The 15,625-nt window shown below is 40.4% G+C and overlaps 2 protein-coding genes across 3 annotated transcripts in view; one reads left to right on the forward strand and one right to left on the reverse strand.

Annotated features, from left to right (window-relative positions):
* Positions 1-15,625, forward strand: part of LOC146512463 (neurotrypsin-like) — a 36,243-nt gene that overhangs the window by 5,956 nt on the left and 14,662 nt on the right. Inside the window, exons 3-5 of the mRNA XM_085169729.1 lie at positions 12,336-12,578; positions 15,109-15,247; positions 15,337-15,515. Coding sequence (XP_085025855.1) covers positions 12,336-12,578; positions 15,109-15,247; positions 15,337-15,515 — 561 coding nt within the window. The remainder of the gene's footprint in view (positions 1-12,335; positions 12,579-15,108; positions 15,248-15,336; positions 15,516-15,625) is intronic.
* Positions 1,012-11,702, reverse strand: LOC146512464 (E3 ubiquitin-protein ligase TRIM21-like). Of its 2 annotated transcripts, XM_085169748.1 has the most exons (3): positions 10,209-11,702; positions 7,589-7,695; positions 1,012-4,435 (listed from the first exon to the last, which is right to left on the reverse strand). In XM_085169748.1, exon 3 carries the CDS (start codon positions 4,431-4,433, stop codon positions 2,715-2,717), a length of 1,719 nt encoding a protein of 572 aa, XP_085025874.1. In that variant the 5' UTR covers positions 4,434-4,435; positions 7,589-7,695; positions 10,209-11,702; the 3' UTR covers positions 1,012-2,714. The 2 variants fall into 2 exon arrangements, with proteins under 2 accessions (XP_085025874.1, XP_085025873.1); XM_085169747.1 differs by lacking the exon at positions 10,209-11,702 and having other exon boundaries at positions 7,589-8,392.

Genomic DNA, 15,625 nt, shown 5'->3' on the forward strand with positions numbered 1-15,625 from the left:
ATGGGCAGAGTGCGGTTGTCGTGGCAATGAGGAGGGTGTCGAGTATTGTGTGAAATGCATTAAAGAGCGTAGTGAAATATTAAAGTGGTGAAAAAAATAAACAAGGGGAGAATTTAGGGATCATATTGAGACATGAAAAATCATAATAAATGTTGGTTTTGAGCGATACTGAAAATGTTGCTTTTGTTTAGTTACGTAACGCTTTTTTACTTTATTAAAATTTTATGAAGCTGAAGATAAAAGTTTTATTAATGCTACTGTGCAGCTTTTAAGCATGTTTTTGCCATTCAGCACAACAAATGCAAAATATATATGTGAAAATATTACATGATTTATATGGTAAGATTACAAATTACAAAGCAGTAAGGGAACATGGCTGTGTATCCTGTGTTTTTTTAAATATTGGATGATTGTTTGTTTGTATTTGTGCCTAAGTGCTTAAAAAGAAGTAAAAATGGCTCAAAGATAAAGTTGTGCATTTATTTTTCATCAGCACCGACACAAAACGTCAGCGTTAACTCTCCAGCGACCCAACTAGTAACTACAATGACCTTGAGGTGTAATTCCTATCTCTAATTGTGTTTATCTTATTTATATTGTTTCTTTTCTCTTGCCGATATTCTAACATGTTCCACTTATTTTGATTTTCAATCATTTTTAGCTCATCCGGCCAAACGTCTGATGTTTTTATGCCACGTATAAGTGTCAGATGGACAAGAATTGCAGGTGTAGTACTTGAGCACAGTGATCATATAGTGGATTTTCACCCAAATTCTGCTCAAGGCCAAAGTAATGTTTGTCACTTTATTGGACATTTTATCATCTTTCAACTTCGGGTATTTATGGAAGAGGATTAGGGCCACTGAAAAACAAAAGTGGGCACGTCTTTTTTTCCCCTGCTTTTCCAGAATTCTGAGAAAAAAGTCATAAGTTTGACTTTAATCTCAGAATTTTGACTTTTTTTTTTTTTTCTTCTTCTGGAAAAGAAGAAAAAATAAAAAAGAGCCCCCCTTTTTTTTCTTCTTCTTCCTATGGCCCTAATCCTCTTCCATAGGTACTGGCCAGATTTTAGTGCAACAACATTAATTTGCCTTGGACATGACTGTTTGGCTCCTCCTTGACTTCTCAGTGTATTTTAAGCCTCATTTGTTTGCGGAGTACTGCCAACTAACCAATAACACAAAAACCCATCACTTTCTTTCTGTACACATTACATTAACTTCTAAACTGTGCTGGATATGAGAGAGGTGAAAAAAGGAGCTACAAAATCCACAAATTGTAGGCAAAAAATGTCATTTATTTTGACTTTCATTCCTCACAAATATTATTTATTTGGATATTGCAAAAAATACAAAAACCATTGCAATGAGTCAGGGAATTATGACTCCAGTTTGACACTTGAAAATTAAATCAGATCGATCCTCAATCAGGTATATATGTAATATTAAATATATCAAAATTAAAGGGACAGTGTTTTTCTCTGACTTGCTATGTGGATATATCTGTTGTTGTTTAATATACTGGAATCTACTTTAGCAGTGCTCACAGTGCCCAAAAACACATACAAAAGAATACACTACTCTGCAGCAACGTTTCTTTCTACAAATCCGTAAACACGTGCAAAATGTGCATCTATTCGTGACTTACAGAAGCACATCCTTTTAGTCCTTTCACCACTTTACAGACTCCACTCGCACCTCCATGTCGGCTATATAAGTAAGAACACCTGGTGTATTCATATTTTGTCTTGAAATCACAGGTGTTGCTCCCATTTACAGCACCACTTTCTTTTCAGTTAAATCCTCAATTTTATTATTTCCACCCATTCTTCTCCCTCGTTAACATGCTGTTCGATCTTCTGTGCACGAAGTGCCGAACTCGTTACAAGCTCAAACCTTTCACTCTTAAACTGACGTCACCATATGTAGCAGAAAAAAAAACTCTCTATAGTTTAGTGGTTTTTTTGTAGTGTAATGAATTAGTCTGCCTGTTTATAAGATGAAGCCACCATCCTACATTCATAAGACAATTATGAAGCTGCCTGGCAATGTGTCAAAACGTGATAGACTAAATAATTTAATTATTATACGAAAAACTGTGATAATAAATAACTCATTAGTCATTAAATGCACATCTAAACTTTCTGAAGGTTTGAATATTAATTTCCTCCTTAAAACAAACATTGAGAGACTTTCATATTGAGATTCACATTCACTGTTTTTATCAGTTTGCTTTTCCTTTTTACTTGTCAAAACCGGATTTATTCTACCGTCATTTCTTTATATTTTCTTTCCAAGGAGCCAGTCTTTCTTGTCATTTTAAAGTGGTCTGCAGCAATAGTTCTTCAGGCTTTCTGGAAGATTTTTCTGTCATTTTCAGTTCTATCCTTGTTCCTGAACATTTTCAAATGAGAGAAAAACGCCCAATGTTGTGTCAGTTTGACGAGGAGCTGAAACACGTTAGAATTGTTGATCTATTTTCCTCTAGCTAATTAATAGCAAAAAGAAACCAAACAAAACTGAAAAAAAATCTGTACTTGGATTGGCGATTAGCAAATTTAGCAAGAAAACCTCATGTATTCACATTATCTCACTGATAAATATCTGACAAAGACATTAAATATCCAAAACGTCCTTCATATTGGATATATGTCTTTAAACGTAAGGTACTTGGCTTTTACCCCACAAAGACTCAAACAGAATAATATATTTGATTCAAACGGTGAGTCTCTGAAGCTCCGCTGACTCGCTTTCACCAACAGGAACTATTATCATGGGATCTAAGTTGGAGCCAAATTCATTGTCACAGGGATTAAAGTACGGATAGAGCTCCTCGGTAAAGAAACACTCAGTGAAAGAGTAAATAAGTGTTGCAACCTCCGTGTCCCAAAATGATATTTGACCTCGGTCGTAATCCACAAAAACCCCGATCCGCTCCACTTTCCCAAAGTGTACCGGCTCATCCGGAGAGTTGAAGGTTTCAAACTTATTTTCCAGGAACCACATGGCCCACAGCCCACTACGCGAATCCCGACTGAGTGACCCTCTCCTCTGGACCGACGCAGCAGCCATGCCCAGACACCACTCGGTCTTCTGACCCACGTGAACCTCAAAGTAAAACTTGCGGGATGAGAAGCTTCTGTTTCCCAGAACTGCAAGATGCTCAGTGAACATGATTGGGTTCGAGATTTGGTTTGCCCACCATCCTGAGCGCATGCTGTATCTTACTTGTTTCAAGTCGTCCGATATCATGAGCAGAGGATGAGCCGTGTCCGGATCCAGCAAGACGTTCACTTCGTACTGCTGCATATATCTGAGCGTGGCTTTATTTGACACGTCTGATCTGTCGCACAGTTTTTGTATGTCTGTGTTCATTTTGTTGAGCAGTGTTCGCAGCTGGGAGACGGAGTTTTTCAAAGATTCGCCTATGTGTTGTATCTCCAGGTGTCGGTTAAAGCTGAGATTGGAAGGATCCATTGTTTGAGGCAGGACAGAGGAGCTTGGGTAGTGCCGGAGAAAATGGAGCTGATCTTTAGTCTGCTTTAGCTCAATCAGCTTCACACTCGTCACCTGCAGCTCTGTGATCTCCTTCTCCATATCACTAATTACCCCTCGTGCTTCTTGTTCTACAGTTTTTTGCTTCTCCTCGATGACCGCGATGAGCTCTGTCTGACTCTTCTGAATCTCAGACACCAAGTCTGTTAGGTCTTGCACGCCGCTGGCAGTCACCTTTTCAGTTTCTGTCTTGCTTAGCTTTACTGATTCCTTCACTTTCACAACGTTCTGGAGCCTTTCCTGGATCATCCGCTGCACTTTACCCTCAGTGTGCTCCAGCAGGTTCTTCTTCTCGTCGTACGCCCGTTCCACAGGAACAACAGAGTGCTTCTTGTGGCGGGAGCTGGAGCAGACGTCACACAGCAGAGCGCTGTCGTCTCTGCAGAACCACATCAGCAGCTTGTTATGTTCCTCACAGATCCGCCCCTCCAGGCTCGCCACAGGTTCAATCAGCGTGTGCTTCTTCAGTCCAGGGGCAAGGTGATGAGGCGCCAGATGAACGTCGCAGTATGAAGTCTGACACTCCACACATGATTTAATTGCTTCTTGCGGCGTGTCGGTACAGATGCCACATAGCACTACAGCTCCAGGGCTGGCCTGCAGTGAATGAGCACTCCAGGTGTCAAAATATTTAGCTTTAAGCGACAAGACGTTTGATGCGAGCTCTGAAATGAAAGTGTTGACCTTGAGATCCGGTCTTCTTTCAAAAGTGTGATTACAGACAGGACACCGACAGACTTGCGCATCTTTCCAGTAGGTTTCGATACATAACATGCAGAAGTTGTGTCCACATGGAGTGGAAACTGGGTGAGTGAAGACATCCAGACAGATGGGACACAGAAACTGGTCCTCAGAGAAGAGACTGCTGCCAGATGCCATTTCTAAGAAAACAGACAAACACTATTAAATCTAGGCCAACATTCAGATTAGCTTTAGCTAAAATAAGTTCATGAGCTATTCTGGAGCTTTTAACAGCAGCTGTCACTACATTTTTAGTGGAAGTTACATTTTTGCCAAACTCTTTAAAACAACCCCCGAGAGTTTACTTATATAAGCAAAAGGCTTATCTTTGCATTTAGTGCTGTAATTATTTAACACTGACTTTAACCATTAAAGTTAAAACTCGAATGGCAGGTTTCGCTCTGTTGTTTTCAGGCTGCAGAACAGGACATGACCTGTGCGATCACCTTAATGAGCCTCAGTATTGCCCGGGGACAGATTTTTCCTGTTTCAGCAGGCATTGTCCTGATAACATTCAAATCAGTTCATAACCAGATAGTCTGCACTTAGACCACAGAGCAAATGTACTAAACTGCACCATCATCGAGACTCAGGATTAAATGGACCCATGCTTATAGACTGGGTTTTTAATAAACGCAGTTATTTCATTTTCAAATGATGTATTTCCATTTTTTTGACCTGTTGCCATTTAGTAAGTAGGCATTTTCCTGTATAAATAAAGATGATTTTATTGCTAACTTCATGAATCTTTATTAACAGGCAGCACGGTGGCACGGTGGTTAGCACTGTTGCCACCATGTGTTGGAGATGTGGGGTAACACATACCCACAGAGCAGACAGGTCTGGCCCGAACCTGGTGTCAAGCCGGCACTGCTGGGTGACTTCTGGCATGGGTAAGTGGTATGTCATCCAGATATGGGCCAGGCCTGGCGTAGATGGCACTGTTTATGTGATGGCATGCCACATCTGGTCTGATTATGGTTTGGTTTATGTGGCCCAGGCTCATAGAAAACAGGTCTTCCCTGGATCCGGCATCAAGCTGGCCCTTCTGACTGACTGGTGTCATGGCAGGGTGTATGTCAACCAGACGTGGGCCAGGTCTGGCAATGACGGCACTATTTATGTTCCTATTTTACTATTTTAGTTAGAAGACCCAAATGCCATGTTGCAATACTATACTGCTATGGTAGCCAATGTTTCAAATGCAGGTTTGACAGGTTTGTGAGTGTACACTTTATCCTAAACCTAGTGAGGGTTTACTCATGTTTATTACCGCATGGCTGTAGCTCAGGAGGTAGAGCAGGTCACCTACTGATTGGAAGGTTACTGATTCGATCCCTGGCTCCTCCAGTCTGCATGTCAAGAGTTTGAACGTAGTTATGAAGCATCAATTTAGAGGAAGTGGGTGAATGTGGCATGTTGTATAGAGCACTTTGTGTAATCTGGGAGAGTAGAAAAGTGCTATATAAGAATCAGTCCATTCACTGTCTGAACAGAGTTTTCTCATGTTACATTTGCACTATTATGTTCCGGCACATGTTGTTATTACATGGCTTGATTAAGGTACACATTAGGCTGACATCTGGGGGCAGAGCTGAAACTGTTCTGGGCCAGCAGTGTGTCTGCAACTGGCCTTGTGCGGGCCACCAAAGGGTCGTCATTCTTTGCGGTATGTGGGCCAGGTGTAAGCACATTGTGTGGGCCAGATCCGGGCCATACCAATTTTGCTATGTGGGTATAAAAGCACACTACAGTCACTATGCACAAAAAGTGCAGTAAGGACAGTTAATAAGATCGGATATATTTCTAAATTCAAAAATGTGAAAATTCACAGATCTGGTCAGATTTAAAACTGGTCAAATAATATTCAGAAGAAGAAATAATGTGTTACCAAAAATTTTAAATGTTAAAAGTTTTCGCAGACAGAGAGGGGAGCTCCATTTGAAAAAACACAAAGCGAGGACAACAACGAGGAGCATGCAGTTAACAGTCTGTGGAGTGGTTTTGTGGAGTAATGTGGAGGAGGCTATACAAATATAAATCAGACCGTGGCTCAGGGGGTTGGGAAGCGCATCTGTAACCGGAAGGTCGCCGGTTCGCTCTCTGTCCTGGTCGTTGTGTCCTTGGGCAAGACACTTTACCCTACCGCCTATTGGTGGGTTTGGCAGAGGGGCCAATGGCGCGGTATGGCAGCCTTGCTTCTGTCAGTCTGCCCCAGCTACAACTGTAGCTGCCTCCACCAGTGTGTGAATGTGAGAGTGAATGAATAGTGGAATTGTAAAGCGCTTTGGGTGCCTTGAAAAGTGCTGTATAAATGCAATCCATTGTTGTTATTATTATTAACAAATTATATAAAACACAACACAACAAAATAGAGAGGAAGCGGTGGGGTGTTAAATCTTTATATTAAGAATGACGTATTATAAAAAGCAATACTTTTGGATAGGTGTAGTTAAATAACTATAGATCGGTGTATAAAGGTGTATATGTTAATATAACACAGGACTGTGCATTTGATATTTATGTAAGTATATTTATAGCATATATGTATATTTTAGATTGTATAATTAAAACAGATATATACGATGAATTAATAAGTGTGGGAATTAATACTAATTGAACTGAATTTTTTTTCCATGTGAATGTGATGACTTTTACTGATTTATACTGACTTATATTGATTGATTGATTAATATTGAGTCTTACTAAAAGGAGTTAGTAGCTATCAAAGATGATCGTAGTTGTACATTAAGAGGAACTGCTCGTTTGATATCTTGAACGTCATTATTTATATATTTATTCATTCATTTTTAAATCACATGTGATCATATTTGGAAGTTAGTTAATGCTGGCACTAGTTAGGTTGGATGGTTACCGAGCTGTCACTGTGATATTAAATAGGATGCTGAGTTTGGCAACCAAACAACAGACTTGAAACAAAATGTACCTACTGGGGAAAATAAACAGCTGATTCCTTTTCTTCTTATATCTCAGCGCTGAATAGGGCAAACCCAGCTGTCAATCAAAGGGCTTACACCCCTTATAATCAGGCTGGTCTATGACTCCCTGCCTCTGCTAAAATTTTAAGAAATTCCCAGTGGGGTTAAAGTGTAAGTAAAATTGGCTTTCACTTTCAGTCTGAGAAGACTAGCAGGAAGCATGATCTTAGCTGTTTCAGAGCAAAAGCTACTCCTAATCAAATAAAAGAGAATTAAAAAGGATTCAGAGTGACATATTTTGCAGGAGTCTCATGAAAAAGACAGAAACATTTCTACTGAATATCAAATACTCACCTGGTTGTTGACATCAGAATTTCCTACACTGGTGAAGTCTTCTTATATTGCTGAACCAAGGCGGCTGTCTCACATTCTGCACTTAGAAACCGTTGTTTTCAGGATGTCTGTGAAGAAAAGTTATGTACACGGATTGTTGGCTTTGCAGTTGATGATAAAGTTGCGGTGATGGGCTGATGGGGAGGTTGCAACCACATTTCTGCGTTACATCATCCCTAATTTAATCATTTAGTGCATCGTTCACATTTAGAACTTGTGGTCCATGATGCTGTAAAACACATTAGAGAGCTGAGTCATTTTCACACATTTATTAGTTCGTTGGTCTCAGCAAACGAACAAGTTTGCCTCCTTCTCAGTCTGAAGATTCACAGATATGGGTAAAAGAGGGTTTATGCGCTACAGATGACAGATTTCCTCTATGGGAAAAAAATATGTCATTAAAGCAGAGAAAGAAAAAATCTGCTGGGACAGAATATCATATTTTGTGTTGTTTTGTAATTGGCACAGCTGGCCAAATAGCACAAAGTGAAAGAAGTCACAAACTAAACAGTCTGTATTGCCTCGTTTTATTGGCAATAAAATATTACACATTTTAGTTTCACTACACAGCAGAGTATACGCTAGGGCTGGGCGATATGACCCAAAATTCATATCTCGATATTTTTTACCTGGACGGCGATATAAGATATATATCTCGATATTTTTTTTAAAGCCATAAAGTAAGAACAAAAAGAGAGTTCTTAGTCAAAGCTGTGTCCCAGATTTCACACAGGCACTTTTATTAACATAGAGCATAGATGTACATAAAATTTATTCAAAAAATGATTAAATAATAATGCTCCATAAATAAAAGAAAACAATGTTGTTTTTGTGAGTAACAAAAAGCTCACAATTGTGCAGTCAAAATGTAAACTAAAAGACGCTGAGCATAGTAACAAAGACAGATTTCACAGCTGCTCTGTTCCCAACTTCTACTGTGTGACTGACAGTATTGAGTTTGAAATCCTCTTCGTAACCACGTCTCTTAACAGGTGCCATTTATGGTCCTTATACACAGTAGGGTAATGTTACGTTGAAGCACAGTACGTATCACTCCGCGAGGCTCCTCGGTAGCCGTAATGTTCTGACAATCCATCAAGCGGTGCAGCACCGTAGCTTACCAAAGTCGTACTAAAACATTTTTTGACAGATTGCTGAGCGCCGTGTACCACATAAAATCGGTTCGCGGCCATCAAGCACAACCAGAATTCATACATAAGGCGCGCTGTAAACTTTTGAGAAAATGAAAGGATTTTAGGCTGTGCAGCGCCTCTGGGCTGCATGGCGTTAGCGTGGTTAGCTCGTTAGCGTGGTTAGCTAGCTAACACGTTGACGGCGTCCAGCCCCACGCACGGGGCGATGCGCAGTAACTCGTTAACGGAGATTTGCCGTGTCCATCTTGTCGCTGCAGGTGAAGCGATAGGGGAGGAGGGGGAGTTGTGTTCAGTGAAGGAGGGGCGAGGCAGAGTAACGTTGCGTAAAGACAACAGTGGACGAAAGAGAGGCAAACTTGCGGCTCCACAAGTATAGTTATAACGTAACATAGACTATATCGATATAAAGGATATTGTCACATCTTATATCTCGTATAAAAATATATCGATATTTTTTAAAAACTCGATATATCGCCCAGCTCTAGTATACGCTATTGTTATATGTTTAAGTTATGAACTTTCAAAATTCATAATTATTCTATAAACATTACATTGAGAATAGAATACATTTTAAAAAAGTTCTAATAGGCTCAAAAATATACAGGACCACATATCACACTCTGCTTATGATCCATATGTTTAAGCCTTTGAACAAGTAGAAAAAAATATGATTTATAAAATCTCCACGCCTTGTACAGCTGCCATGAATGGGGGAAATTATCTATAAGAACCAAATATGTTTTTTGTACAAATGCTTTTTTTTCCTGCTGTAAGTTTAGGCATCTTAACATGCTCCTCTTTTAAAGCTAGCATCAAGTGGCCACTAGAGAAACTGTAGTTTCTAGCACTTCTATTAATGGACTCGGTTTTATCAACCTTTCCAGACTTGTTTTGACACAGTGAGGCAATGAATGAGAGAAACCACTTAAACTATTACTCATTTGGCCAACTATGTGTGGTACACAGGTATCATCCCACTCTGTCAGTAACCTTCAAATAGACTGGCAACTTCCTTGAACTTTATGCTATTGTTGGAGTCATAATCAGATAAACTAAAAAAAAAAAAGGAAATTATAAAATTAGTCCCACGTGGCCTTTGTATCCTTGGCATATGCAGCTGGAGAGTATGTTGTTAATGTTACTTTCACTTCTCATGCTTTGTGCCCTAAAAGCTGCAGTTCAGAGTTCACTACTGACACCGGAAACATAGTGAAACGTGGGAAATTCGACTCCACAACAAATATCTTTAATCGGGAATATCACTAAAGAGATCATATGATCATATTTTTGAGACAACAGCTGTGGCAACATTTCTCAGCTAAAAAGCTTCACCAGCAAAGAGGTTTATGACCGTACAGCACATAAATAATACTAATGGCAGTAGCTATGTGTTATTAAGAAAGCCTAGGTTACTAGTGACTACTTACTTGTTGCTCCTCGGTGGTGTGGGAGTGAGAATAATGAGTATGGCTCAGTTTCCTTTCTCCAGAAGTATTTTGCTTTTGGTTTCCTCGGTGTCAAATTTCCTTAAAGGGACAGGCACCCTTTTTCTTGCTGCTTGCTCCGCATTCAGGTTTTGAGTCCAGTATGAGGGTAATTTAGATTTTTTAATTCTTAAGGATACATTTGTGCTTTACTTCAGAATTGCTTTTCCTCTTATCTGCCTCCAGTCTGTCTGTGTGTGTTTGTGTGTTGCAGTGTTGGTCACTCTGCAGTGAAATCTATGGATGTGCGTTAGTGTGTGAGGTGAGCTTCAGGGTTGCAGGGCGGTGTGTGCTGAAGAGATAAGGGTTGGGGGTTGCTGATACACTGCTACCATTAATCATGGTTTAGTAGCCGCTTGGCCTCCGAAACCCCCGAAGCTTTGGTGCGGGAAAAGTACTGAAGTTCTTCAGAGGAAGATGCAACGACTCAAGAGGAAAACACTCCTGTATCTGTAGAAAACAACATTCAGTTGAGCTCTTTCTTTGGTTTAGGGGGTTTTCATACTTATAGATCAGCCAAAGTGAAACTTGAAAAGACTTTATTGGATGCAACTGCTGTTCAACTACCTAATCAGCCAATCGCATAGCAGAAACTGCATTTAGGTTGACATGGTTAAGATGACCTGCTGAAGTTCAATTCAGTATCAGAATTGAACAGAAAGGTGATTTAAGTGACATAAATGTGCAGTGGTTGTTGGTGCCAGAGGGGCTAATCTGATTATTTCAGAAACTGCTGATGTACTCACAACTATTTCTAAGGTTGACAGAGAATTGTGTTACTGATGCAGGAGGAAAATGGCATAAACAGCAGTTCAGGATCCTGTTGTATCTAATATAAGTTAGATGGTAGGCTGATGTAAGCGCATTAGTGCTAAAAACTGCTCATTTCAGTCTGTTGCTAGGTGGTTGTTAGGCAACAAAAGGTGATATAGATAAGAACCTGCATGTAGCCCGAGTTGGCAGACAAAGAAACAAACAAACAGACAGACATGTTGTGTATTATAGTTAACATTTTGTTGATATTTGTAATTAATGTGGCATAATTTTCACAGGGATTGTTTTATTTTTTCCTCTTAACTGTCTTCGGCTTGTTTGCTGTTGTGCTGTGAATAAAAAATGTAGTGACTGATTGTTTGTGCCACATTAAGCAGATGTTGATCTTTCACAGGAACGAGTTTGAGGTGCTGCTGCTCTGTCCACAGAGTGGAAGAAAAAACAGAAAAATCATTAGCAAACATCCTGGATATCTGTACCAAAGTTCAGCCACCCTTCCCACATTTGTCACAGAAGCAAACGACTAATGCAATCAGCATAGGTTCATCCTCTGTTTAACATGTTATAGTTCAGTGTGGCCCTGCAGACCAACATTCTAAAAAATATGCAAATACAATAAAAAGATCAAGTAACTAAAGTCAGAGAGATCCTATTTTCCATTCTACTTGTATAAATCAGTTACCTTAAGTTACGCAAATTTGCGCAGGTTAGTAAACCTAAGTGACTTTGCACCTCTGAGTGTGCTGTGCAGTGCCTGTATGTGCACCACTCTGCCCATCATATTTTTTTAGCACGATTTCTTTTCATTAGCGCATTCTGTGTGCGTTTTAATCAGCTGCAGCACAAAACCTGCTCTACATTTTGTGGCCTAATTTTGCTATACTTTGATGTCAGCAGTTTCCCTCTCAGACTGTCGAAGCTTCACTCACCCATTCCTCCCTCTAACAGAAGATTACTGGCAGTATCTGGCCACCACCGTGTTAAATAAGGAGGTTCAGGGTCATGGAAATTTCCCCAGTTCACCATGGATCAGTGTGGTTGAATGCCTTAGAGGGGATCCTGCTGCAGTCCTGGAGAATCATCCATGTAGGGTTTTATGTTAAGATATAATAAAGACACGGGGATAATGTGATTTGAATAAGACCCGTTTTACTCCCATTTCACCTCTCTTTTCCCAAACTATCTCTTTTATTCTCATTGTTCTCGCTGACCCAAATACCCATCCTTTCATCCAAAACATCTCATTCTCTCATCTTCCTCAACATATACTTACTCTCCTCTCCCTTTGGTGTGCAGTGCCTCTGTCATGCTCTGAGGGATTCACAGAACTGGGATACTACAACGGCACCGTGTCGCAGACGGACTCTGGTGCCCCCTGTCTGAAATGGACTGAGTTTCCAGACTATGTCATGCAGTACCCGGGCCGCGGCCTGGGTGACCACAACTACTGCAGGAACCCGGATCGCGAGTCCAACCCGTGGTGTTTCTTCCGACAGAACTCAGGAGCAATTGGCTGGGCCTACTGCGACTGCCACCAGGGTATATCCACAGACGCTCTGAACAGTTCATGCATGATTAAAAACAAGTTGACCTTTAAATGATGTCATTCCACATATAGCGCTGTACTCATCTCCCCCCCCCCAGCAGATTCTAATGAAACATTTGTTAGTTGTTGGTTAAGCTGTTCACAAGGGTTTCACACCAAAAAGAAGGGAAGATACTCTTTTATGTAAAAGACAATATCTGCAAAACAACTGCAACAATTCAAAATCCAAAGAAATTTGGTGTGTAAAGATAAAATTCTATTGATACTTGGCATTCATGACTGATTAATGACTGAACTGCAATAACGTGTCGACCCTTTATGCACAAGTTCCTTAAACTGCATTATTTTAAATGTCCAAAAGGGGAATATGACACTGTTTTTCATTTTATTTATTATAGTAAACATTTTCCTGATGAGTTTATATTCTCAATACAAGTTTGAAGAGTTCTTTAAATCAGCAGGATGTTCATTTTGTAAATTGTGGCTCCAATTACAGTAAAACAGTCACAAACCGAACCCCAGTTCCTCTTGTAATGGAGAATAATTTCTAAATCTGGTTTCTGGCATGTAAAATCTAAACTTTCTATATCAGTATTACTCAATTTAAAAATAAGCCTCTGACTGGCTCAACAACCAATTTCTAAACTGATTAGAGTTCCAGGTATAAACTATTTCAAATGTTACCAACATGGTCTTTCTATCAACTTAATGTATTTAATAGAATAACTGCTTTCAAACCCATGTGATTGTGGGGCTATTAGTATTTATTTACACTCACCTGACACTGAGGGTCCCCCTTTTTTACTTCACAACTGCTTCAGTGGTTTGTGGCTCAAATTCATCTAGATGTTGGAAACAATCCTCAGAGATGTTGGTACCTATTGACATGATAGCATCACATTAGTGATGTGAATCTCCTGCTCCACCACATTCCACAGGTGCTCAGTTGGACTGAGATCTGGTGACTGTGGACTCACTCAGTCAGTTCAAGAAACCTGTTTGAGAATACCTGATCTTTGTGACTCAGCACGTTATCCTGCTGGAATGCGTTCAGAGATACTCTTCTGCATACCTTGGTTGTAATGAGTAGTAGCGGGACAGAGGTACACGCTTCTGCTCACTACATATTTTTTCTTTTTCAGACCTGTTAAGAGATATATTCTAAAGCACTTCTTCAGCAGAGAATCAGAAAGGAGAAACACACAGATTTACTTGCTAGCAAGGGCAGCCTAGAGTGAGACTCAGAGACCCGCCCTGAGGACTGCCCTGGTCCTTTATTTATACACTTCAGTGAGCGTTTGTTCCATACATTGAAGTGTGTGTGTGTGTGTGTGTGTGTGTGTGTGTGTGTGTGTGTGTGTGTGTGTGTGTGTGTGTGTGTGTGTGTGTGTGTGTGTGTGTGTGGTCAGAGTGTGACCCCATAAAGACTTCCCTAAACCTGCTGGACTTCCAGTCCAGCAGGTTTAGGGAAACAAAAGGCACTTAGACTAAAACAGATATAACTACGTTAATCCTACCGTAAAACAATAAAACAAGGTACGACCTTTTCCCATGCTCCTAGGATGTGGGGGTGAATGCCAGAACACCCTGGAATGTTACAGACTTCCTAGGATGAGACCAACTACATACTTCTAAACACAAATGATTACATGCAGTATGCTACCATATTCAAACTTATATCATTAAAAGATTATACTGACTACTAAGTACAATTTTCCATTGACAAGACCAGTCTCTGTAAACCTTAGAGATGGTTGTGTGGGACAATCCAAGTAGGTCAGCAGTTCCTCAAATACCAGCCTGTGTAGTACCAACAACCATGCCACATTCAAAGTCACATTTTATCCACTTTCTGTTGCTTAGTTTTAACTTCAACAGTATCATTTTGATTAAATGCACTGAGATGTTTCCACATGGTGTACCTAACAAAGTGTCTGTTGAGTTAATTTGATCTGATAAATGTAAATGCTTTTTAAAAACAAAACAAAACAAAACAGGCCACTGGTTTTGTGTCATCTTGTAAAACTGGCCTGCTGGGAAAACAAGTTTAGTTTTGTATAGCTTTCTATTTGCTATGAAACAACAGACAGCCACAGATGATTACGAGCTGTTGGATGTATTGAAGGGATTAGCATTTGAAGAGACAGATATTCCCCTCTGGACAAACGAGTTTAAAGGATGACTGTTGATTTTAGATACACCTGAAACCAAACTTCAAAGGAATGCTAATGTTTGTCTGCAGGATGTGTCAACAGACAAGTGCTTGATAAAGTGATGTAGAGGTGTTCAGTGCTGAATATTGAATCAAACAGTGGAGCTCTGCCAGAGATACGATCACAATCTAATAACTGAATCATAAACACCTTGATGAGCGGTTAACCTCACAGTATGTGTGATGCCTGTGAAGACGAGTTTGTACTGAACTTATTTGGGTTATTATGTCAAAATTATGTTTATTATCTACTTGCCATTGTGAATTTTTGAGTTTTCTGATCATTAAAATTTGCGTGTTTGTGATTTTAGGTGCTACACGTCTGGTTGGCAGCTCGATCTCTGGCAGCGGGCGAGTTGAGGTTTACCTGAACGGCCAGTGGGGAGCAGTGTGCGACTCTCACTGGACAGACCGGGATGCCAGTGTGATCTGCAGACAGCTGGGTCTGGGGTAGGTCGGATGAAACATCTGCTAAGAGTTACAGTGACGTGTGACTGATGTAAAAAGTTCATTCTCACCGGTGACGTTTCTATTTTCAGCGATATCGGCACGGCGTTGCAGCACTCTCAGTTCGGCTCGGGCTCTGGCCTATTTCACTACGAACGTCTGGGTTGCCGCGGTGATGAGAACACCCTGAGTAAGTGCCGGAGCAGGATGTTTGTCACTGGTGACTGTAGCCATGGAAACGAAGCAGCAGTGGTGTGCGCACCCCCAGAAGGTCAGTGTGACTTCCACAATGTCGTGGCAAACGCACCTGAATGTTTTGGCCCATACATAAGAGGCACAGAGCGATTCGGTTCCAATAAAATGTGTGTGAGAGCATTCAAG

The sequence above is a fragment of the Neolamprologus multifasciatus genome, chromosome 8, assembly GCF_963576455.1.
Source record: "Neolamprologus multifasciatus chromosome 8, fNeoMul1.2, whole genome shotgun sequence".
NCBI lineage: Eukaryota > Metazoa > Chordata > Actinopteri > Cichliformes > Cichlidae > Neolamprologus > Neolamprologus multifasciatus.

What these genes read in the sequence shown, in the direction of transcription:
- LOC146512464 (XM_085169748.1), bottom strand. Translation starts at nt 4,433, where the DNA reads ATGGCATCTGGCAGCAGTCTCTTCTCTGAGGACCAGTTTCTGTGTCCC.